The 26,853-nt window shown below is 35.6% G+C and overlaps 1 protein-coding gene across 2 annotated transcripts in view; it reads left to right on the forward strand.

The window, feature by feature from the left end:
* The window catches only part of DNAI7 (dynein axonemal intermediate chain 7), a 45,021-nt gene that overhangs the window by 17,698 nt on the left and 470 nt on the right, over positions 1 to 26,853 (forward strand). The window contains exons 8-13 of one of the 2 annotated variants that reach the window (XM_021690516.2): positions 15,285 to 15,360; positions 17,863 to 18,023; positions 20,533 to 20,689; positions 23,474 to 23,688; positions 24,536 to 24,703; positions 26,071 to 26,184. In XM_021690516.2, coding sequence (XP_021546191.1) covers positions 15,285 to 15,360; positions 17,863 to 18,023; positions 20,533 to 20,689; positions 23,474 to 23,688; positions 24,536 to 24,703; positions 26,071 to 26,184 — 891 coding nt within the window. The remainder of the gene's footprint in view (positions 1 to 15,284; positions 15,361 to 17,862; positions 18,024 to 20,532; positions 20,690 to 23,473; positions 23,689 to 24,535; positions 24,704 to 26,070; positions 26,185 to 26,853) is intronic. The other variant, XM_021690517.2, reaches the window with a different exon arrangement.

Raw genomic sequence — 26,853 nt, forward strand, 5'->3', positions numbered from 1 at the left:
TTAGAAATGTAAATTTGTACAATCTTTCTGAAGTGCAGTTTGGTACTATGTAAATGTACCCATTTTAATTTTAGTAATTTATTATGAAATAATAGGACAAGTAAATAAAAATGTGCTACATGTTTATTGAGATATTTTTACAGTAGCAAATATAGTCCACAGAGTGATTATCAAATAGTCAATAGTCAAATATTAGTAGCCATTCAAAATGATATAGATTTTATATACTACTTTTAAATTTTAAATTTTTATTTTTATTTTTTTAATTTTAAATTATTGAAATAAAATTGACATACCTATTAGTTTCAGGTGTACAACATAATCATTTAATATCTTTACTATGAAATAATTACCACAATAAGTCTACTTAACATCCATCATCACACATAGTTACAAATATTTTCTTCTTGTGATGAGAACTTTTAAGATCTCTTAGCAACTTTCAAATATACAGTACAGTATTATTAGTTACAGTCACCATGCTGTACATTACATCCCCAGGACTTATTTTATACCTGGAGTTTTTTTACCTTTTAGCCATCTTCACCCATTTTACTTCCCCCCCCCCCCCGCCCCAATCTCTGGTAACTGCCAATCTCTTCTCTGTGTTTGACTTCGTTTTTGTTTTTGTTTAGCTTCCACATATAAGTGAGATCATCTAATACTTGTTTTTCTTTGACTTATTTCACATAATGCCTTCAAGGTCCATCCATGTTGTCACAAATGGCAAGATTTCCTTTTTTTTTTTTTTGGCTTAATACTCATTTGTGTATATATACCATGTTTTCTTTATCCATTCATCCATCAGTGAACACTTAACATTGCATCTATGTCTTTAACTACTATAAATAATGCTGTAGTGAACGTGGAGGTGCATATATCTTTTCAAGTTAGTGTTTTTATTTCCTTTGGATAAATACCCAAGAGTGGAATTACTGGATCATATGGTAGTTCTATTTTTAATTATTTTGAGGAAGCTCCAGACTATTCTCCATAGTGGCTGCATCAATTTACATTCTCACCAATAGCTTTTATCTTTTTGAAAATAGCTATCCTAACTGGTAAGAGGTGATATCTCATTATGGTTTTGATTTGCATTTCTCTGATGATTGGTGATGTTGAGTACCTTTTCATGTACCTGTTGGCCTGTTTCATATACCTAATTGTCTTCTTTGGAAAAATGTCTACTCAGATCCTCTGCCCATTTTTATATTGGATTGTTTTTTACTATTGAGTTATGTAGATTCTTTATATATTTTGGATAGTAACCCCTTATCAAATATATGATTTGCAAATATTTTCTTCCATTTGGTAGGTTGCCTTTTCATGTTGTTGATTGTTTCTTCTGTTCTACAGAAGCTTTTTAGTTTGTTGTAATTCTACTTACTCATATTTGCTTTTGTTGCCTTTGTTTTTGGTCACCAAGACTAATGTCAAGGAGTTTACCACCTATGCTTTCTTCGAGGAGTTTTATAGTTTTAGGTTTTACGTTGAAGTCTTTAATCCATTTTGAGATCATTTTTTTTTAAGTATTTTATTTATTTGAGAGAGAGTGAGAGAGAGAGCACATGAGAGGGGGGAGGGTCAGAGGGAGAAGCAGACTCCCTGCCAAGCAGGGAGCCCAATGTGGGACTCGATCCAGGGACTCCAGAATCATGACCTGAGCCGAAGGCAGTCGCTTAACCAACTGAGCCACCCAGGCGCCCTATTTTGAGATAATTTTTGTGTATGATGTAAAGTGTTCCAGTTTTGGGGCGCCTGGGTGGCTCAGTCGTTAAACGTCTGCCTTTGGCTCAGGTCATGATCCCAGGGTCCTGGGATCGAGCCCCACATCGGGCTCCCTGTTCTGCAGGAAGCCTGCTTCTCCCTCGTCTACTCCCCCTGCTTGTGTTCCCTCTCTCACTGTGTCTCTCTCTGTCATATAAATAAATAAAATCTTTAAAAAAAAATAAAGTGTTCCAGTTTTATTCTTTTACATATGGCTGTCCAGTTTTCCCAGCACCATTTATTGAAGAAACTGGTCTTCTCTCATAGCATATTCTCAGGTCCTTTTTTTTTTTTTTTTTTAAAGTTTTTATTTATTTGACAGAGACACAGCGAGAGAGGGAACACAAGCAGGGGGAGTGCGAGAGGGAGAAGCAGACTCCCAGCCAAGCAGGGAGCCTGATGCGGGGTTCGAACCCAGGACCCCAGGATCATGACCTGAGCTGAAGGCAGACGCTTAACGACTGAGCCACCCAGGCGCCCCTCTCAGGTCCTTTTCATAAATTAATTGACCAGGCATGGATGGGTTTATTTCTGGGCTCTGTAATCTGTTCCATTGACATATGTGTTTGTTTTATGCCAATATAATACTATTTTGATTACTATAGCTTTGTAATATAATTTTAGATCAGGACATGCAATGCCTCAGCTTTGTTCTTCTTTCTCAGGATTGCCTTGGCTATTCAGGGTCTTTTGTGGTTCCATACAAATTTTAGGATCATTTGTTCTATTTCTGTAAAAAATGTTATTGGAATTTTGATAGGAATCATACTGAATCTGCAGATTGCTTTGGGTAGTATGGACTTTTTAACAATATTAATTCTTTCAATCCATGAGCATAGAAGATCTTTCCATTTATTTGTGTTTTTAATTTCTTTTATCAGTGTTTTATAGTTTTCAGTATATGGGTCTTTTACTTGGTTAAATTTATTCCTGGTATTTTATTCTTTTTGATAGAATTATAATTGGATTGTTTTCTTGATTTCTCTGATAGTTTGTTTTTAGTGTATAGAAATGCAACTGATATTTGTATGTTGAGTTTGTATCCTGCAACTTTACTGAATTTGTTGATAAGTTCTAACAGGTTTTTGGTGTAGTCCTTAGTGTTTTCTATATATAATATCATGTCATCTGCAAATAGTGGCATTTTTACTTGTTCTTTTGCTTGACTAATTGCCCTGGCTAGGGCTTCCAATACTATGTTGAAGAAAAGCAGTGAGAGTGGGCATCCTTGTCTTGATCGTAGAGGAAAAGCTTTCAACTTTTCTGTGTTGGGTATGATGGTTGGGAGCTTGTCATATATGGCCTTCATTATGTTAAGGTACATTCCCTCTATACCTACTTTGTTGAGAGTTTTTTTCAAAAATGGCTGTTGAATTTTCCCAAGTGCTTTTTCAGCATCTACTAAGATAATCATATGATTTTTATCCTTCATTTTTGTTAGTGTGCTATATCACATTGATTGATTTCTGGATATGAACCATTCTTGTATCCCTATAATATATCCTACTTAATCATAGTGTATGACCCTTTTAATGTATTGTTGAATTCACTTTGCTAATATTTTGTTGAGGATTTTGCAGCTATGTTTATCAGGAATATTGGCCTATAATTTTCTTGTGGTGTTCTTGTCTGGTTTTAGTATCAGGGTAATGCTGGTCTTGTAAAATGAGTTTGGAAATGTTCCGTTTTATTCCGTTGTTTGAAAGACTTTGAGAAGGATTAGGATTAATTATTCTTTAAATATTTGGTAGAATTCATCAGTGAAGCCATCTGGTCCTGGATTTTTGTTTGTTAGGAGGTTTTTGATTACTTATTCAATTTCCTTACTAGCAATTGATCTGTTCAGATTTTCTGTTTCTTCAAGATTCAGTCTTGGCAGGTTGTATGTTTCTAGGAATATCCATTTCTTCTGGGTTTGTATATTTTGTTAGTGTGTAATTATTCAGAGTAGTCTCTTATGATCCTTTGTATTTCTGTGGTATCAGTTGTAATGTCTCCTCTTTCATTTCTGATTTTATTTATTTGTTTCTTGGTGAATCTAGCTGAAGTTTTGTCAATTTTGTTTATCTTTTTAAAAAATAGCTCTTTTATTGATCTTTTCTATTGTTTTCTTAGTCTCTACTTCATTTATTTCTGTTCTGATCTTCGTTATTTACTTCTAATTTTAGGCTTCATTTGTTCCTTTTCTAGTTCTTTGAGGTATAAAGTTAGGTTGTTTATTTGGAATCTTTCTTGTTTCTCAATACAGGCATTTATTGCTATGAACTTTTCTTTTACAACCCCTCTTGTTGCATCCCTTAGGTTTTAATATGTTGTGTTTCTATTTTTATTTGTCTCAAGGTATTTTTTTTTAATTTCTCTATTGATTTCTTCTTTGACCCATTGGTTGTTCAGTAGCTTGTTGTTTAATCATCACATATTTGTGAATTTTCCAGTTTTCTTCTTGTAATTGATTTCTAGTTTCATAACATTGTGGTTGGAGAAGATGCTTGATATGATATCAGTTTTCTTAATTTTATTAAGACTTATTTTGTGATCTAACATATGCTCTATCTTGGAGAGTGTTCCATGTGCCCTTGAGAAGAGTGTGTATTCTGTTGCATTTGGATGGAATGGCCTGTATATGTCTGTTAAGTCCATCTGATCTAACATATTATTTAAGGCCAGTGTTTCCTTATTGGTTTCTGTCTGAATGATCTAATAATTGATGAAAGTGGGGTATTAAAGCCCCCTACTATTATTGTATTGCTGTCTATTTCTCCCTTTAGATCTGTTAATAATTGCTTTCTATATTTAGGTGCTCCTATGTTGGGTACATAAATATTTATGTTGTATGTTCATGTTAGATTGACCCCTTTATCATTATGTAATGACTTTTATCTCTTATTAGTCTTTATCTTAAAGTCTTTGTCTGATAAAAGTGCAGCTACCTTATCTTTGGTTTCGGTTTGCATGGAGTATTTTTTTCCATCCCTTCACACAGTGTGTGTGTGTCTTTACATCTGAAGTGAATCTCTTTTAGGCAGCCTATGGATAGGTCTTCTTTTTTTATGATTTAGCCACTCTATGTCTTTTGATTGGAGAATTTAGCTGGTTTACATTTGAAATAATTATTGATAAGTATTTACTTATTGACATTTTGTTCGTTGTCTTCTAGTAATTTTGTAAGTCCTCTGTTCGTTCTTCTTTTCTTGCTCTCTTCCTTTTGATTGATTCCTTGATTTGTGGTGGCATGCTTCGATTCTTTTCTCTTTAATCTTTGTGTGTCTATAATAAGTTCTGTGCTTTGTGGATACTGTGAGGCTTACATAAAACAATATATTTATTTATATTATATTATATATTTTTAACAGTCTATTTTAAGTACCTGATAACATTTTAAGTTTGAACACATTCTAGAGGTCTATATTTTTACTCCCACCATGTTTGATGGTTTTGATTCTCACCAATTACATCTTTTTATCTTGTGTATTCCTTAACAAATTATTGTAGTCATAGTTACTTTTACTACTTTTCTATTTTGACCTTTATAGTGGCTTTATGAGAAAATGACTATCTTTACCACATTAATTATTCTGAATTTTACTATATATTTACCTTTACCAGTGAGACTTCTACTTTCTTGTTTTTACTGTTATTAATTAATACCCTCTTGTTTCAGTTTGAAGAAGGCATTTTAACATTTCTTATAAGGCTGGTCTAGTGGTGATGAACTCTTACCTTTTGCTTGTCTGGAAAGCTCTTTATCTCTCCTCCAGTTCTGAATGATAACTTTGCCAGTTATCATTGTGGCAGGTTTTTTTTTTTAGCACGGTAAATTGTGACACTCTCTTCTGGACTGCAAACTTTCTGCTGAAAAAAATCTGCTCACTGTTTTATGGGGACTGCCTTTTATGTCATGAAATATTTTTCTCTTGTTGCTTTTCAGATTCTCTCCTTGTCTTTTACTTTTGACACTTTAATTATAATGTGTCTTGGTGTGGGTCTCTTTGGGTTCATCTTTTTTGGAACTTTCTGGGCTTCCTGGATCTGGATGTCTGTTTTCTTCCCCAGGGTCAAGGAAGTTTCCAGTCATTCTTTCTTCAAATAAGTTTTTTACCCCCTTCTCTCCTCTCCTTCTGGGACCCCTATAATGTGAATGTTGGTCTGTGTAATGTTTGTAAGTCTCTAAAGCTATCTCCACACTTTCTCTCTCTTTCTCGGCTTTGATTGGATGAATCCCACTGCCCTGTCTTTGAGTTTATTAATTGTATTTTTCAGTTCATTTATTGTATTCTTTAGCTCTATTACACTCTTATATTTTTCTGTCTCTTCGTTGAAAATCTCACTTTGTTCATCCCTTCTTTTCATCATGGTGAGTATCTTTATGTACATGGTTTTGAACCTTTATCAGATAAACCACTTATTTTCAGTTCAGTAAGGTCTTTTCTGAGGTTCTTTCCTTTAGAATATATTCCTTTGTTTCTTCATTTTACTTGACTCTCTGTGTTGGTTTCTGTACATTAAACAGCCACCTTTCCCAGTCTTGGAGTGGCCTCACGTAGCAGATAAAATGTATCATTCAACCCTGCCCTAGCTCTTCATTGTCTCTTGATCTTTTGTGATTGTCCAAAGCAGCCTACTTTATTTTTGGTGGCTCTCAGTAGTTGAGTTTCCCAAAGTCTCAGTCAGCAACCTAGGTTTAGGCTAATTGGAACCCAGGCCTTCGGGCAGCAGCTTTTAAAGTATGCAAATATACATCTTTCAAGGGACTACTGGAAGAAGGATATTTTTGTTTGCTCCCTCTGAGCTAAGCCCTGGGGTGATAGCCAGTTAAGACTGTTTCTTTCTTTGCAACTGTTTTGTTGCACTCATGAATACAAACCCCATTGGCCACCATCCCCAGGCAATCAGGAGGTGTCCCCTGGGCAGCAGCCACAAAAACCGGGGAACTAGGGCACCAGGCATGTGTACTAACTCCCCTCTGCTAAATACTGGTGCTCTAGAGCCTGGGGGGGGGGGTGCGGGTCAGAGAGACCCCCCCATTGCAGTCTCTGGGGAGGATTACAGTTGGCCCTTAGATGTGTTTTTAATTAGGAGCCTGCCCCTCAGGCCACAGCTATTTAGATAAAGTTAATAAGCCTCTTTCACAAAAAGACTAAGCTCCTGGGTCTTTTGCCTCTCTGCTGTGCCCTGGGGATGGTGGCCAGTTAAGAACCCTTTCTATATTTGTTATAGCCCTATGGGACTCTTGTATGTGAGCCCTGCTGGTCACCAGAGCCAGGCAATCTAAAGGTGTCCCTTTGGGAGGCAGCTGCAAAAAATCACACGCAGAAAAAGGTTACAAGCTCCTTTCTGGGAGATACTGGAATCTGCAGCAGATTGGACAGAGGGAGAACACAGAGATAGTGCCCACTAGCTTCTGTTTTTGAAGAGGAATTCAGTAGGCCCCTAGATGTGCGTTAAATTAGATGCCTGGCCCTCAGGCCTGTACTTTAAGATAAGCAAATAAGCCTCTTTCACAGAAAGGGTGATTTTCAGTCAGCGGCTTCTGCACTAGGCCCTGCGGATGGTAAGTCATGCACAGGAACCTTTTAACTCTTTCTCAGCTTGCTATAGCCTTGTGGGTTTTGTGGACACAAGCCCCACCGGCTGTCAAAGCTAGGTATTTTAGGGGCTGGTCTCTCAATTGCAGGTTTTAAAAGTTAGGGTGCTAGATAGGGGGTTCAAATACTTCAGTCCTCAGAGAGAAGATGGTGTTTATGTATTCCCTCCTGATTGTGGGTCACTGCAGGGAGGTGGGATTCATGGCAAGATTGTATCTCAGCCTTTCCTACCCACTTTGATGTGGGTTTTTTCTCATTCACCCAATGTGTGGGAGTCACTCAGCTAGTTTTGGGCTCCCACTCCCCGCCTGGCCCCAGAGGAAACTGTTCATATGTAGCTGTAGTTTTGATGTGTCTGTGGGAGGAGGTGGGTTCAAGATCCTCCTACATCACTTCAAGATCCTCCTACATCACCAACCTGAACTGGAATCTATATACTTTTATATAGAAAGATACCAAAAATGTATTGTTAAGATACTTATTCAAGTTACAAAACGGTATTAGCCATAGGATTCTGTTTTGTGAGGGGATTTTTGTTACTCATTAATGCATAGAAAAAAATCTGGAAGCCTTGTCACCAAAGAGTGGCTATTTTGGTGGTCAGGTGTAGGGAGTATGAGAAAGGTGAGATGATTCTATATTATCAGTGATTTTAAAAATTTCTTTACTCTTCTGTATTGTTTGCATTTTCAATAAGCAAGTCCTGAACACACTTTTTTTTCACACATTCCTTTTCTAATAGAAAATGAAACAATATATTTCCTTTTTTTATTTTAAAGGGAGAAAGTTCATAAGACTCTGTGATGTTCCATTTGCTATTTTGTCATTGTGAAATTCTCTTCCACCCATCATCCTTGTCAACTGCACCTAACTTCTCTTTGTCTTTAAAGACTTAAGCTTAAATTTTACCTCCATAGAGTTTTCCCCTTCAGGCTAAATTAGATGTCTCTACTCCATTCTTATTCTGTTTAATTATCAGAATTCTTAACCTTAAACAATAATTATGATCTTGAGGACAAGAATATCTTGACAGAGTTTGTATTTACTATAAGCACAGGGCCTGGTACATGATAGGGGCTCAAAGAATGTTTATTTGTGAATGAATGTATGGTTAAGTGATTAAAAGTAGGCCCTGACTTAAGTCTGATTTGTTGTGAACAACCTACATAAAAGAACAGCCACCCATATCAAGGAATCAGCACTATCCACATTTAAGTTATTCTGTATTAGAGATGCTTAAGACTCTTTCAATTACAGTTGAGTGTGCTGGGAACCACTTATACTATGTTTAGGGAATCTTCAAGCTTGTCGGTAGAGATTCTTGGGACCCTGTCCTCAGCAGTTCTGATCCCTGTAGTGATCTGACGTAGTAAAAGTGGTGATAGGGAGGCTTCACTTCCACCACAACGCCTCCGGAAGTGTGCCCCTTGCAGTCCATTTGGAACTCAGAATGAATTTGAAGCAATATATATGAAGGGCAATTAGGTTTGTATTCCCTATATAATCACAGCAGTATAGGGACTATCATAACCCTAAATGTCAGCCACAACATTGTCTTGTTTGGCAAGGGTATTCTAAATTTTTTTAATTGGCATGTAAATTTCATGAAATTTAACTTGCATATGTCTGTGTACATGAGTTTGTTTAAGTGTATGTGTGTATTAGGGACTACCTGTAACATCAGTAGGAAAACTTAGTATATTTTGGCTTTAGAGGAAGAGACTTCTTTATTTTTACAACTTTCTTTTTTCATTTAGGGTAAACTGCTTACCTTTAAAATTTTAGGTTGGCATATTTTAATATAAATATATTTCCCCTTTTTATTTTTATTTTTTTTTTATTTTTATTTTTTTAAAGATTTTATTTATTTATTTGACAGAGCGAGAGCGAGCGAGAGCAGGAACACAAGCAGGGGGAGTGGGAGAGGGAGAAGCAGGCTTCCCGCCGAGCAGGGAGCCCGATGTGGGACTCGATCCCAGGACCCTGGGATCATGACCTGAGCCGAAGGCAGACGCTTAACGACTGAGCCACCCAGGCGCCCTATATTTCCCCTTTTTAATGAATTTGGAGGCTGATTGCAAGACAAATTATTAGTATAATAATGCAGGAATTACCCAGAATATCCGAGTTGTATGTGATACGTGATATGATCACAAATAACAAGTATTTAGCACCTTGTTAAAAAAATTAAATCTCTTAGAAGATGATCCATATTTTTTTTTTCATAGGTCTATTAAGAACTTTGCCACTAGGGGGCTCTTAATACCATATTTTTAGTTAATTTAAATGTGTAATAATAATAATACAATAAAATTATAGGTATTGGGTAATATTGTCTTCCCAATTTATATATCTTAGAAAATTTTTAGAAAAGCCTAGTTGCCACACATTTATGAGAAATGTTGTTTTTTTAAAAAGATGATAATCACCTTCAGAAATATTGTAGTGATCTAAGGGGCATGCATGATATGTGGGCCTTTGAACTTTTTCAAGTTCAAGTTAATAGTCTTTGTCTTTAAGATACTCTAAAAAGATACAAAATTTAACAAATGAGTAGATATATATAAAACATTACTAAGTACCTTCTATAAGAAATTCAACATGATCTTTATTTTCAATGAACTAACAATCTCGTGGAGAACAGTAACAGTTACCATATATTCTGATATGTGCAATGAGAGAGATTATGGATGGGAGTTAAGAGATCACATTTAATCCAAAAGAAAGAGTGAATAGAAGTAGTCTTCTCTGATGAGGTAACATTTGAACTAAATCTTTTGATAGGCATGGAGAAGTTTAGATGAGAAGGAAAGGAAATTATTCTGGTGATGGGGAAAAGTGTGAAAACGTGAAATATCCTTAGAGATTCAGGTACTTCTTGGCATCATGATAAATTTAAAATCCATGAGAATAGCCATAATCCATGTAAAAAATATAGCATTAACATTAAGTGACCTTCAGCTTCCCACAAATTTCCTTCAGTGACCCATTTTCATGGTCAGACCCTGGACCTTGTGCTTATTTCTTTACTCAACAAATATTTATTGAATGTCTAACTATGTATGTAGGTACTGTTCTCTCCTCAAAGGACAATGATGAAAGGACAAATGAGATTCTTGCTCTCATGATTTATATACGAGTCACAAGAAACCAACAATAAATAAGAAAAACTGGAAAACAGTAATGAATGTCATGCACAGAATTAAACAGGATTATGGAAGTGACTGGTGGTAACTAGATTGGGTGGTTGGGGAGGGCTTGTATGATGAATTATTAATTAAGCTGAGAATGACTAGTAGGAATCAGCTATGTAATAGGGTAAAAATATTCTAGTCTGAGAGTTACAGTTACTACAAACATCATGAGACAGAAATGAGTGCCAGGTAAGAAGGCCAGTGGCCTGACATATGGTGGAAGGAGGAAAGTGGTGTGTGATGACATCAGAGAGGAAAGCAGAAGCCAGAAGAAGCAGGGCTGTGCAGGCCAGAGTAAGAAGTTAAGACTTTATTGTAAATGCAGTGGGAAGCCATTAGAGGGTTTAAGTGGGGGGGGGGTGGCATGATCTGATTTATAGCTTTGCAAAGTGATTCTGGCTACTGTGTAGAGAATGGATTGTGCAGGGCCAGAGTAGAAGCCCAGCATCTGGTTAAATAGCAGTGGGGAAGCATGAGAAGCAGTGGTGCTTGGTCGAAGGTGGTAGTAAGAGACATGGAAAGGTGGATATGTTTGGGACATGTTTTGCAGGTAAAATAAATAATCCTGTGGAGTTTTTATTTTGGGAAACGAAGCAGATGGTGGTACGGTTTACTGAGATGCACAGGAATGGGCTGAACTGGTTGAGAGTGACAGTGAACCAAGAGTTTTATTTTGGGCATGTCCTTTGGGGACACACAAATGGAAATGTCAGGTAGGCAGATGTGAACCTAGAGCTCTGAGCATCAGGCACAGCTCCATGTCCGCGTGCGCATTGTGCGCTACACTTCTACGGTTGAGCAGTACAGATGGTGTGTGTCCCAAAGAGCATCACTAGCGTAGATCTGGAAACCGCTGGCCTACAGATGGTATAAAGCCATGGGAATAAATGAGACTTCAGCAAACTCAGGATAATCATCCTTAGCTTTTAGACAAGATGAAGCAAATGATACTGTATTTTCAAAATTCATTTTAATTCCTTATGAAGAACCAATTCCAACAATTTATTCTGAAGCTCTAAATTTAAATCACCTTTTGATGAAAAAATTGGATTTCAGATCAATGAACTTCCTTTATATAGATATTCTTTTGATGGACAATAGAATTCTAGACCAACTTGTATTCAGTGCTGATGTTTTGCAGATGTGCAATATGAAGATCACCTACTGCACTGATAATTGTTGATATCAACATATACTTTCTTATCAAATACATGCATGATTTTTGTGACTTTTGATTGGTTTAGTTATGTTTTTACATTTAAATCTTTTATCCATCTGGAATTTATTTTAGTGTGAAGTGGGAAGAATCTAAATTTATTTTATTTCAAATCTTAGCCAACTGTCTCAAAACACTTACCATACGAACCTAGGTTTTTCCTATTGATCTGAAATGCCAAATGCTAAATTCCCAAGTGGATCATGAGATCTATTTCTGGAATCTCTATTCTGTTTCCACTGATCTTATTCATGATCCAGGTTGTTTTATATCAAATTCAAATCATACATATATTAAAAATTTTCCATGTTACAATATCTGTGCATTTATCAAGTTGCAATAAAAAATACTTTGCTAGTGTTCTATGAAGTTCTTCCCACATTATAAGCCAATTCCTGTATCTTTTGAGCCGAGGTCTCATTGAAAAGTTATAGTTTAGCTACCTTCTGTTTCATATTCTGTCAATGTTTCCAGGCAAACAGTTTTTAGAAAGTATTGTTTTTATAGATTTATTATACATGTATAAATTTAGTGCAATTCAAGTGAAAATTCCAGTTGGTAATTTTTGAGACTTGACAAAACACTACTGAAGTTTATTTGGAGAAGAAGAAAAAGAACCTGTGGAAAACAGCCAATTTTGTAAAACAATTATGATGAAACAGGACTTTTCATGATCAGATATAAAACATGATAATATGAAGAAAAACATTTTTTTCAGCTTCATACCCAACTAACACAAGGAACTTCATAATGTACAAAACTATGAAGGATTATAGTGTCAACAGATGCGGTCTGGAGCTTCGGTTGTGTGCAGGAGTATGTTCTGGTGGCACAGCTGCAATAGCAGGAAGACGTCCTGGAGTAGTTAGCAAGATTAAGGAGCTTGCACCAGAATGTAAATTGACACATTGCTTCCTGCATCAAGTGGTCCAGCTTCAGAAAAAAATCAGTTGAGCTAAAGAGTAACATAAAATAGTAAAAATTCTGAATTATGTAAAGTAGTGTGTTAAATGCCAGATTATTCTGTTACGTGATAACACAGAAGCTGATAAATTCCTGTTGTTGCCTGCTGCAGCGCTATGGTTATCAAGGGACGAGTTCCCTTGAGCAATCTAAATTTTTAGTTTTCCTACAAGGTAAGAAACCAGTTTGATCTAAACTCTGAAGAATTCTCAACTTTTTGAAGATGTCAGTTGGAAAGCCTGCCTTGCTTATTGGCCTAGGATCTTTGGTATTTTTAATGATCATAATCCTTCCTGTAAGAAAGACATGCAACTGGCTTTTTAATGATAATGTCAAAGGCCACCTGGATGTCCATGGGCACCTCAAATTCAACATATCCACAATTGAATTCATTACTTATGCCCCAAACTTGTCCTTCCTCCTTGTCGTTTCCTGATAACTGTATCACCGTGCACTTTATTACCTAAGCCAGACACCTGAAAATCAGCCTTCACCTGTCCCTTGTCTTCTATATCAAGTTACCATCCAAGTTATGTTGATTCTACCTCTGTGTCATCTCTCATATATGCTCCTTCTAATGAACCTGATTACTTCTACCTTGAGTTAGGCCCTGATCCTCTTACTTTGGACTTCTTACTCTCCACTAAGGAATCCATTTGTCAGCTGGCCACCAGAATACTCTTTCCAAATGCAAACTTCTTCACGCCACTTTCCTATTAAGTCCTTTCTGGGCTCTCTTTTACCCATAGGAGAAATTCTAGTCTTTAGAGTGTCATCTAAACTCTACACTCTGGCTCCTGTCTCTCTCTAGCTTCAAATTTTTACACCTTCTTGGTATGTCTCACCTCAGCCATACCTGAGTACTTGGGGTGTTTGGAACTCTGTTTTGCTTCATGCCTTTCTGCCTTCACTCACACTTGGAATTCTGTCCCACCATTTTCTCAGGAAGACCTAATTATCTTTCAAGATTTAGTTCAAACTTTACCACCTTTGGGTAGCATTTCCTATCTTCACCCACTCACGGAATATTTTTCCCACAGGATTAACTATTCTTCCTTTATATTCCTATTATGGACCCCCTGACTTTTTACTGTAGTACCCACAAAATTGTATTATAACTGTTTGTTTACCTGCTTTCCTTAATAGACTGGGAGCACCTTGAGTCAGGGACCTGTCTTTTTTTGTTGTTGTTTATTCCTAGTATCTGGCAATGCCTGTACAATTTAGGCACTCTGTTAAAATTCTTTGAATGAATGAGTTGGTAAATGAGAAGTGTCAGAGGTGCCATGGAAAGGGCAGAGAATGCAGTAGTTTTAAAAGTGGTCAAGAGGAAGACACAGGACAATACAGTGACAAGTATAAGGGAAAAGATAATTTATTAAGGGAGACTGCGCTCTGTATGGTGGTTGATGATGAGAGACATGATGGGATTAACTAGCTTCTGACCAAAATTCTGATACAAGATTTTTCTCTTGCTCTAGAAGTACAGATGGTATATGGGATCAAATGAAGTTTACTGGATATCATCCAGTTAGCAAATATTAGCACACACAAGCCAAATTTTTACAGTGTACACAGCTTTAGTATACAAAATTCTTTACTTCTATTATTTGATTCTTAAAACAGTTATTTCCCTAAGCTTCAGTTTCCTTTTTTGTAAAATGAAGATGATAGCCATCTCTTAGGATTGTTTACACGTTGTGTTATGTCTGGCACACAGTTCAGTACCCAATATGTTGGTAAAGCAGGAATTTGAGGCCCAAAATGGTTCAATGACTTGCTCAAGGTTACAGAAGTAAGTTAGTGGCAGATTTAGATATACATTCTAGATCTTTTTTTTATTTATTTTTTATTTTTTTTTAAAGATTTTTATTTATTTATTTGACAGAGATAGAGAGCACAAGTAGGCAGAGAGGCAGGCAGAGGGAGAGGGAGAAGCAGACTCTCCACTGAGCAGGGAGCCTGACGCGGGGCTCGATCCCAGGACCCTGGGATCATGACCTGAGCCGAAGGCAGACGCTTAACCGACTGAGCCACCCAGGCGCCCCTACATTCTAGATCTTATGTCCTCCTATTGAAATGCTCATTTTACTACACTACAGCATAGTATCTTGTACATTACTTGGTGCATGGCATCTTTAATTTCCCTGAGAGGCTCACCCAACAGCAGGCTTTGGAATTAGTCTATCAGCGAGCTGATTGCCAAAGTCAAGGAAAATCTAAATCTTGGCTAAAATCAAAATGCAAATATAAATAATATTTTTATAGCTTGTATTGCCTCCTCGTCTATTTTATCCTTGATGACTGTCATCAGAGAATCTCAGCAGACTAGCTCCTGCCCTCGTGAGGTTCTGTGGAGATATGCTCTCGTTTTCACTGACTTTTAAAATACTGTTTTTGAGTCCATTTTTTTCTGCCAGAGCAAGTGTCAGTTTGGGGCCTAAGAATTAAAGTAGCAGGCATCCGAAGTGGGAACTGGAGCAGAGAGAGAGTGAAGAGTGAATCTGGGCTGCAGCAGACACTGACAAGCATACCCATCTGTCCTTGTGTTTTCTGTAGAGTTTTGTCCAGGAAGAACCTGAAGCCACAAAATTTGAACTGGAGATGAAATTATTAAGTGAAACAGTTTTATCAGGTATTCTTCTAAATCACATTTGTAGAATTTAACTTTATTGGGATATTCCTGCCTACAACAGAAATGCAGGGTCATTATAAAAAAGTTCAGATGTTGCAGAAATATATTTAAAGTGAAAATTCTTCATAATCCCTCTTCTGAAATAACCAATATGAACAAAATTTCTCCTATTTGTATTTCTTCTCTCTGTAGCTCTCTTTTGATTTTTAATGAAACCATGAAATACCATACAAATGTTTGAAAGTTACTTATCAATATTTATTTTATGTAACATTTTCTACATACATACATAGAACATAATGCATATTCTACTTAAATGAATAATATTCAGCACTATCCTAAGTCAGAACACATTAATAAACTTACTTTTTAGTAGCTAATAATAATTCCATCCAATAATGGAAGATTCTTTAAATCTTTATTGATAGTAAGGTTATTTCTAATTTTTTATTATTACAAACAATGTTGTAATGAATAGTCACAAACACATACATAATCATAAATTTCTCAACACTTTTGTATTCAGTCTTATCTTGGAAAATAGAAATTTGAGAGAGTTTAAAAATGTCAAAATGATAGTGATGTCTAATTTGCAGGTCTTTTAGTTTGAGATTTATGTATATCACTTCCCAGGAACTTCTAAGAAATTTTCTAGATTCTATAGATTTCTTAGCATATTTGTCATAACATACTTCTTGTCTACTTCTTCACTTTTTCCAACACACTTTTGTTTCAGTAGCCAACTAGGTTTATATTTTTAAAACTTTTCTATAACCCTGAGGAGGTAATTTTCCTGCTAGAATTAGGATACTATAGTCCATGAATCTCTGTCAATAATATTGAGGTTTTCTATATGGTAATCCCCGAATAATATATATATATATATCATAATTGTCTGAATTTGGATACGGTGTTCTTTTTCTTTCTTTTTAGGTAAATGGATTATTAACTAGATAAATTTGAAAATTAAAGTCTGCATTTTATTGAAGGTATACAAGGGAAAAAGGGCAATTGCTTAACTGGAATTTTCTTTGCATATTGTCATTAATTTTTAGTGTCTGATCTCCATGGGTTAAATTCAGTGACTTCTCAGTGTGCTTCCTTTCATGGGAGAGGAAAATTATAATGATAAATAATAAGACTAACACATCTTAAGTTTTACTATGTGTCTGGCACCAGTTCTAAGTTTTTTACATGTATTAACTCACAACTTCCCCAAATTCAATAAGGTAGATATTAATATCTCTTTTGTAGAGGAAAGGCAGAAAAGACAGGTTAATTAGCATATCTTGCATAAGGTCACACAGCAAGTAAAGGGTGGAACCTATAAGTGGTCTGATTTCCCTTTCTTACCTAGAGTACTACACTGAAAGACTTTTGGTGACAGGTCTTAGTGATATGTGACTTAAAATATTCCCTTGATTGTGCACTGAGAATTATGGAATTACAGAATTTCCCCATAAAATTTCTAAACAGAAGGGATTATCCAATACAGTTCTTCACTTTAAAGCCTCTATCCCTATTTTTTTAATGAGCTGGGCCTGTTTTTGTTGAAAAAGAAAATTAGCTTTAATATATGGTCCAAAATTTATGTTTTTCACCATTTTACTTTCTTCTTTCAGATTTTTAGCCCCATAGTGTCCAATTTAAAAACATTAATTTATCAGTTATCAAATTTTGTCTTAAGCCACTTTTTCATATTTTATAATAAGGGTAGCAGAATATGCCACCCCAAAATATGCCACTTTGGCATAAGGATATTTTAAGTTAAGAGCAATTGAAAAGGTGCAGATGCAAGAAAAGCTGCCTACCCTCCTATTTGCCTAAAAACAAGACATAAAATTTCAAAGGTGTCACTCCTTTTCTCTCTACCAAGAGGGACAATGGTTAATGCCCCAGAGATAACTTCTATCAGCCTAGGGAGGGTACCAGAGGAATCTGCATAACAAACTTTACTAGGCCTTTTCTCTACCCTCAGAAACCTAAAACTCCTTTCCTTTGTCATTTCCCCACAAGTTTGTTGTTCTTGGTTGAAGATGCTGTATAAGACAGAGTGCTGAGCCACCTCTTCAGATTACTCATTTTTCCCTGGCTAATCTCCCATGTTTACACGAGGTATACATATTTAATAAATGAATGTTTTTGTCTCTTGTTAATCTTTTATTATAAAAGTTCATCCAAGAACTCAGAAGGTAGAGGGAAAATTATTTTTCCTCCTCTACAATACATTTTTGAAGTTATTTTAATAGTAACATGCTTATTACATGCAAATTCTTAAAGTTTTGGTATATAAACCATAAATGGAGCCCTCCCCTTTATCCTACCATTATACATGCTTATTACTACTTCAAAGGTTAGCTTTGTGAATAGTTTTGAATTAACCACTTTTTGACATTTTAGTAGCTAAATACTTTGTTTCCAGTATCAGAATTTTTTCCTTTCCCTCCTAATACCAAAATGTTACAATCTATTTAGAAACTAAATTAATCTGATTGATTTTAGCACAGTTGTTGCTGATAGAGAATGCTAATGAAAAGCCGTGTCTCTTTGAAGACAATGAGGTTGATTTATGCCAATTCACAACCCTGGGTGGAGTGTACCACTTGGATATTTTGGAGCTTCCCCCACAGTGTAAACCAATGAAAGGCTGGATGATTGTGGAAGTAGGTTGATTTTTGAATCAAATTTATGAGTAAAATAATTTCTCACACTTTTATCTTAAATGATCTAACATCTAATGAAATTTAACCCTATTAAGCAAGCATAAAGAGAAAAACTAATTTTAAACTGTCTTTAATTTATAAAATTTAAATCAGATACTAAAGGAAAGGACTCTAAAATAATACGAATTTTGCAACTATAATTCATGTATGTTAATTGTAAACCTATAGCACTGTGTTTAGATTGTGCCAGTTTGGTCTTAATGATAGTCTATTTAAGATGCTGGCAGACTTTTTCTGTAAAGGGCCAGATGGTAAATATTTCAGCTTTGTGCCCATACCAGCCTGTTGCAACTCTCAGTGCAATCATAATAATAAGACAGCCATATATAAATGAAAACTTTATTTACAAAAACTGGTGGTGGGCCAGATTTTCTAGGGGCCATAGTTGGTGTACCCTGGTCTAGATCAGTGGTTCCCAACATGTGGTCCCTTGACCAAAAGCATTAGCATAATCTGGGAATTTTCTAGAAATGCAAATCCATGGGCCCCATTTCAGTTTTACTGAATCAGAAAGTCTGGAGGTGAGGTTCAGCAGTCTGTGTATTAGCAAAACACACCTCAAAGTTTGAGAACCACTGGTCTGGATCCTTGATGTATAAAGTGTGGTCCATGAGCCAGCAGCGTCAGCATCACCTAGAACCTTGTTAGAAATGCATAATCTGGTGCTTCACCTCAGATCTACTGAATCTGAATTTTAAGAAGACCCTCAGGTGATTCATATGCACATTTAAGTTTGAGAAGCACAGATCCAGGTGATGGCAATGTTGCTGATGCATGCTCCACACTTTTAGTAAGGATGCTAATGACAGCAGGTGTTAGATCATTTTTGAAGGACTTCCTCACTCCTGTTTCAATAAATAGTAACATTTGCCCTGGTATTGACTTGGTTTATTTTAACTTTCCTTCATGGTGGCTTGTGTCCCAAATATATCCTGTTATATTGTCATAGACCCTTCCTCCTTCCTTTTTTGCTTTCCAGCCTTTCTGAGTTCTTCCCCTCCCTCTCGTTCTCCTTGTCTCTCCAACCTCTTTCTCTCTCTCCTCCAGCACATCATGTACATAGACTGCCAGGCACTTCTCACCCACAGTTCTACCATTAAGGACCTTGGTACATTCTCGTAATAGAGTGGTATTTCTCAACTTTTATTTTTTTCCCCATTATCACCTCTCTAAGGAGCCTCTGTAGACATTTTCTTTCCTAGCCACCCACCCCATGAAATTTTAATACCATAGATATACAATATATTTGTGTATGTACTAAATATATAGCTGTGCTTTACACCGAAAAGAGTATGATTTTTTTCATGCCCCCTCAAACTAATTTTCACCCCCTTGGGGATGATACTGCTATTCCTTTCCCATTCTTCCCACAAGTGAGAATGCACTTATTAGAGCATGCCTGAGGTAGATAACCTGGTCTGTAGCCACTTTGAACAATCTATTTGAATGGGCTTTTCCTACCTCAGGGTTACTTGAAGGACAATGGGGATTCACAGAAAGGCATCTCTTTGGGGAAGGTAGGCCTTCAAAATTCCTTATCCATAGGAAGGGCCCAGCCAGAGCTAGGATTTCCAAGAATTCATTCAAAGATCTGTTCTTGAATTTTGTTGGTGTCCTGATATCACCATTCCATGTTCTCCACTTGAGCACGAAGTATCCTCCTTTACGCTTGTTTTTCTCTTCAACAAAGAGGTCTTCTTCCTTTTATTCAGGTCTCTTTTCAGTAATCTTCTACCTCCTGTAGAATTTTTACCCATCCAGTTTTTTCCTCTATTTTTTACCATTCTTAATCTTCCCTACCCTTCCTTCCCTAGATCCTTCTCTTCTATGTTCAAATAATGGACAAATCTTCATCCCAGAGAAATCTGCTGTGGCTTAATTTACTTTCTCTCCCCAGCTTTATTGAGATATAATTGACATAAAGCATTGTATAAGGTGTACCAACGTGTGATTTTTAATTTACTTTCATCCATTTGTTTCTATACTTCTCAAAATGTTTGCTTATATTCTTTTCTCTCTTCACCTACACACCCTAACCAAGGTATTGGAATCTGAGATTTAGGGTCCTATAGCTCTGTTATTGAGTTGTGGTGCCTCCTTGAAGTCATTTTGTAATCTTTGGCAAATTCTTTGATTTCTCTAAGTCCCAATTATCTCTGTTAAATATATGTCTTGTAGGATTACTTGGAGGAATAAAATGATGAGTAAGTCCCAGCATAGAACCTGGACCATAGGAAGATTCTGTAATTCAGATTTAGTGATTTTTTTTTTCCTCCTCAATCATCTTTTTAATTTTGTTGTGACATTTTGTTAGTCAATCTTTAGTTAAATGAGACCAATCTTCAGCACTTATTAGGAATAATTATATATAGTTTACTCAGCAATATTTACATATTTAATTGTTACCAGTCAGCTTCTAACTTGATGTTATTTTGGTCATTTTTAAAAGATACTCAAAGAAGGATTGCAGAAATATATCTATCCTCCAGAAACTACAGAAGACGTTGAAACAGAAAATGCTTTCCCACCCATAGAGGTCACACTTGAGGTTCAGAAGAATGTAATCTTTTTTGAGGATCCTGTGGTTGCAAGGTGGGATGCTGAAGGTACGGCAATACCTTAATCAGCTTTGATAATTATGTAATGAAAAGAGCTATAACACAAATCCTTAAAACAGAAAATACAGTGTGTAAACTCTGCATTTCTAATCTTACACATTTCTATGGCAACTCTAGAGTCTTTGCTTTGTTTGCTCTTGATGGAAATGAATAGGGATTGGAATTTATTTATTGAATGTTATAACTGTTAGTTCCTGAAGTCTTAGATCTGCCATAATCTCTGAACAATTACTTATGTCATTATGTTTTAAAAAAATAATAAATTAACAAAAATATCAAAATAGTAGGACACATGAAAATTTAAATTAAATGAAAAACCTACTCTCTCCTGAAATGACTACATAATTCAGATTGGTGTGATTAAAATTTATTTTAATCTTAATAACTTAGAAATTGCAAACCTTATTACAAACAAGTACTGGAGATAGGGAGTGAGCCATTGGGAAACCCGGGACAGAAGAACACTAGCCACTTTCTGCTTCTTTATAACTTTTGATTGTGGAACCATGGGAAATTATTGGTTATCCAGAATGTGAAATAAATATCAACAAAGTCAGAAGTACCAGCAGAAATATAAGCTAATGATTTACTAATCATTAACAAATACCTCATTTGGGGTTGACTGGCTCAACTTTGAGAAGTCTTGGTCTGGTAAATTAACGTATGCAGGTTTGAGGCTGCTAGAGGAAAGAGGTATAGCTTTACTTTTAATGTGAAGCATTTTACATTCATATTTATGGAGGAATTTACTTAGTTGGTGACAGGTTGGGAACAGATCATAAAGGCACAGAGCTATTACTTAATCCATTTATGTAGTCAAAGGAGCAGAGAATTTAGGAATTTCTCTACCAGGAAGGGTAAATGTTATGTAGTTTAGTAGTTTAAACTTTTTTTTATGATAGCTACAGTAATCCACATTTTTGGTTGTGTAGACATAGCCACAAGATATTTATATTCTAGAAGTAACTTATGAATTAATAACAGTATAGGTCTATCAAAACATTAAATTATAAAACATATCAAAATGAACAATTAGGTAATTTCTTCCCTTCACGTTGCTTTAGGAGTTTCACTTTAATGGTAATATTTTTAAATATTTACTATGTTAAAAATTATTCACATTAAATTAGAATTAGACAAGATAAGTTATCCCACATGATTCAGGGAAATATAATGTGTAAAATTCGTCTCTGACTGCAGTAATTAGACAGCAGTAATATACAACTCCAATAATTCTTCCCATGGGGAAACTTTTTTCCAGGAAATACTACAAATTTGGAGAGTTTATTTATAGGTGATACTTAATTTTTACCTTTAAAAAAATTACAATAATTTTGTTAATGTAAAAACGAAAAGAGGAATTATGAGTAACTTAATCAATATAATTGTATTTGTTATATTGAATTTAAGAGTTAAAAATAGTGAGTGGAACCCTGCATGTGAGGAGAAAGCCACGTGGAGATGGAGAGAGCATTCTAGGAAGGGAATGACTCATGTATTCCATAATTATGCTACACAATAAGAAATATAGAATAAATGGGACATAGTTCCTTGCTCTAGGAGTTTTCAAAGTTGTAGGAGAGGCAGACAGGGAAAAGCCACATAATACGATACACTAAGGTGCATAATAGATAAAAGTGCTATGCAGCAGGACAGCGGGTCCACCTGGAGTATTAAGGAAGGCTTGTCCTAGTATGGAATATTGAAGTGGGCCTTAAGAGACTACAAGAACATTGGCATGCAAGTGTTTGTGTGGATGTACATTTTCCTTTTTCTTGCGTATATACCTAGGAATGGAATTGCTGGGTTGAATGATAAATTTATGTTTAACTTTTTAAGAAACTGTCAAATTGTTTTTCAAAGTAACTGTACCATTTTACATGCCTGCCTGTATTATATGAGGTTTCCCACCTTTCACATCCTTGCCAACATTTGTGATTATTTATCTTTTTTATTCTAGCCTTTCTAGTGAGTATGAAGTGGTATTCCTGGGGTTATAATTTGAATTCCCTAATAACTGATCATGTGGAGCATCTTTTTGTATGTGTTTATTATCCTTTACTAGATCTTCTTTGGTGAAATGTTTACTCAAATCTTCTGCCCATTTTTAAATTGTGTTGTGTTTTATTATTAAGTTGTAAGAGACACAAAAGACCACCCACATATGATTGTATTTATATGAAAAGTCCAGAAAAGACAAATCTTTAGAGACAGGAAGTATATTAATGGCTGCCTGTGGCTAGAGGTGAGAATGGGAATAATTAACTATAAAATGGACATGAGGGATCTTAAGGAGAGAATAATAATGTTCTAAACTGGATTGTGGTAATGGTTGCACACCTGGGTGAATTTACTAAAAATATATACTTAACATGGGTGAATTTTAAAGTTTTTTTTAAAACAAGATGAGGAGGGGTTCTCTAAAGGATTAAGTACTCTAGGAAGAAAGAACTGCATGTGCAGAGGCTCAGCGGTATATGATGCTGTTGGGGGAGGGGGAAAAAAAAGCATAGCTAAAACCAGGTGTAGGAAGTGCAAGGGTTGAAGCCAGAGACATGAGTCTTCATTCTGAAGGCCTTATATATCATTCTGAGGAGTTTGGATTTGATCCTGTAGACAGGAAGAACCTCCCAGCAAAAGTGGCTTTTTGTAGAGGTTCTTTTCTAAATGTAAACGATCAATTGATACACCTTTGCAGTTGTTTGGGTGGTTTCATTCATCTTATTTTTATATAGAAAAAATGAAACTATTACTCTCTTCCTTGTTATGAAGGTAAACATTGGCAAACTGATGGCATCAGCAATGTCTCTTACAAATCAGAAGAGAGACTTATAACATTCAGCCTAGAAACTTTTGGCCCCGTTACCTTGATTCAAGATTCTCATATTAACATGCCATTCCAGTCATGGGAACTAAGACCACTTGATGTGAATAAAGTACTTTTGACTGTGACTACAGTATTTACTGAGATTCAAATACAAATTAAGGTAAGTCACAATTATAGTAAATTACATGAGAGCGGTACACCGCTTTGATGACAGTAAAAGTATGTCAAAGTAATCAGTCACTGGTGATTTACATATTGAAATATGAATTTACATATTGAATCAATTTACATATTGAAATCGGTTATAAATATATTTAAAATATACTTTGAGCCATAATTTCTAAATGAAATAGTGATTGGATAGGTAATAACGTATAACAAGTGATGTGCAAATTTGTACCCTAAAGTTAGTAGAAATAACTATTTAAATAAATTAATTTAATAAATTAAATAATAAACCAATTAATGAAGCTACCAGCCTGTTGCAGTGTGACTGCCAGAGAGTTTTTGATCTACTCTAAAGAGGCTTCCTCCTTAAAACCAGATGAGAGATGTGAACTCTGTACACTTTCAAATTGCCATTTTGTGAACTTTAAAACTGGATAATTTTGCATTGTTGTGTTAAACCTTATATGTGGAAAAAAATTATCCTTAAAAGTGGCAACATGAATAGCTATCAAATAGCTTTTGTAATTCAGTGTGACCGTATTCAGTGTTCTTAGATCATAACTCATACAATGGGTGGAGACCTGAGAGATCTTTTAGTCCCTTGATTTGTTCAGATAAAGCCCCAAAAGGGTTGACCGACCGACTGGTTGGGATAACAAGGGAGACTTTACGTGAGACTTCTCAGAGCTGGCCCAAAACATATCTGTTCTGCATTCTTTTTAATACAGAATGAGCTAAAAAAAAAAAAAAAAAAAAAAAAACTAGTATGACGAACCTAAAGGCTGGAAATGGAACAATGATGTAATAATTTACTTTATCTTCCTTCTTATTGAAACTAGGAAAACCTCTGCATGTTAGCATCAATCAAACTAAATAACAAAAAGCATTCCTCTATTTTGGAAGGAAAATGGATGACTCCTATTTCTTTCATTTGTGCTTTGAAAGAAGCTGGATTGAATATCTTCCCTAGTGGACACTCTCATTTTTATGTTGTTATAAATTATAAGGTAAGAACAAATCTTTCCAAATTTAATGTAATGGACATTTAGAATGTTAGCAAGCGTTGAATATTATGTAACTCTTCAGGTACATTTTAGGTTTTCTATATTCACTTATACAGAATTATGGTTAGGAAGGAATAAATGGCAACACCAGAAATCCAGGGTTCTCTCAAGTTTAATAATCTTTCCCAAGAAAGTAAGCCTGTAGTATGTATGATCTTCATATTGACAAATGGAGCATTATCCACAGCTGGTCAGTTTAGTGCAAAAGTAGTTAGAGCAACTTTGCATTTTGTTTATTTTCTTTCTTCTTCCAGGCTGGATATATGTAAGATTTCTTAAAAGAGTAAATGACTCAGCAGTTTCCTAAACATGACAAATTAGGCAAAATTAAACACATAAAAGGACCACTGATATACAGAACCCACTTCCTTCTGTTTCTTGGGAGAGGCTCCCTGTCTGCATACTGCTTCACGTTACTCATAAGACTTTAGTTAAATAAGATCCTTCTACATTAAACTGTGTTCCATGAGGATGAGGACTGTTCTTTCATCACGTATGATTCTTCTAGCACCTAGCATATTCCTTGAATCAGATGTTTAGTAAATATTTATGATATATAAATGAAGCCAAAGTAGGCTCTAATCATGAAAGATGTTCTTGGCTATAGAACTCATTTATAATATACCAGAAAAGGACAATATAGGTAGACATATAACATCTGAAAATAATATCACTGAGTGTGCACATATGTAACTCAATTGCCAGTTACTCTACACATGCTGAATGTAGTGTACTATTCATCTCAATATTCAAGAATTTTTTTTTCTGAACACATATTCTAGGCATTGTTTTAGATGCTTAGGATCCATTAGTGAATAAAACAAAGGTACCTGCCCTTGTGGAGCTTACATTCTAGCAGAGGAGGGCAAAAATATACTAGATAATCTTATATTTTATATGGGAAAAAATGGGCAGATAGGAATCATGGGGTTAGGGCAACATACAGTATCAAATAGGGTATTGGAGGAGGGGACACTCAGTGAGAAGGTAAGATCTGAACAAAACCTGAAGGTGGGGAATTTAGCCAAGTGGAGCTCAGAGAGCAAAAGGAGAAGCAAAGGAGATGATAATGGGATGTCTGTGGGGGGGATGTCTGATCAGAGAGGCCCTTGTAGGTCATTGTTAGGACTTTGGCTTCTCTTCTGAGAAGAGAAAGGCAACACCATTGCCCTGTTCTGACAGAGTCATCATATCATCTGACTTACATTTTAAATGGATTTTTCTGTGTTGAGAAGCGACTGTAGGAGGACAAAGATGGAAGACTTGTTGAAAGGCTCTATGATCAACTCTATTTGTTTTTATATTGACAGGATCCTTTAGTAGAAATGAAAGCTTATCGACAACTGGCCCTGTTAAGTTCTGCTTTTGCATTTGGTTGGAGCAAGTGGAATATAGTATGTAATTCAAAAAAAGTTATAGTTAAGGTATAGTATGCAAAAACCCATAAAACTACTTTGTCCTCCAAAAGAAGATACTCAAAAGCTAAATGGATATAGGCCATGGTTTCTCCTCTTGGAAAGGTGAAAAAAATTAACCTCCGAAATAGTTTTAAAACTTCACTTTTGTTTATTTTGTCAAAGATATAAAACCAAACTATATAATGGTTATGCCTTCATTGTCCATTATGGTATCAAACACTCTTGACTTCAGGCTAGCGTCCTTATAACTCTTTACATCAACACGAGAACAGATGGAAGCTTTTAATGTGAATATATCTATGATTCACAAACTTTTTCCTCAGAGACAGGCCTCCAATTTAACATTTGGCACATTTACTACTGCCTGATGAAAAAGATTCCAAATTCTAAAAGCTGATGAATGTTTGTTTTAGCATAAGTGAGCCACCATATTTACTTGTGTGTTTCTCCCACTCGAATATCAGCTCCTTGAGGATAGGATTTTATTGTTGCAACTGTTAATATGTTTTTTTCTTTGTTGTTATATCCCCAGCACTTAGAACCTTCCCTGCACCTGGTAGCTACTCAATAAATCTCTGTTGAATGAATTAATACATTTTGATAAGCTCCATACAAACATGGTTTAAGAAGAATGGTTCTTTTATATTAGCAATTTTGGGGACTGAGTTCAAATTA

This window comes from Neomonachus schauinslandi, chromosome 5 (assembly GCF_002201575.2).
Source record: "Neomonachus schauinslandi chromosome 5, ASM220157v2, whole genome shotgun sequence".
NCBI lineage: Eukaryota > Metazoa > Chordata > Mammalia > Carnivora > Phocidae > Neomonachus > Neomonachus schauinslandi.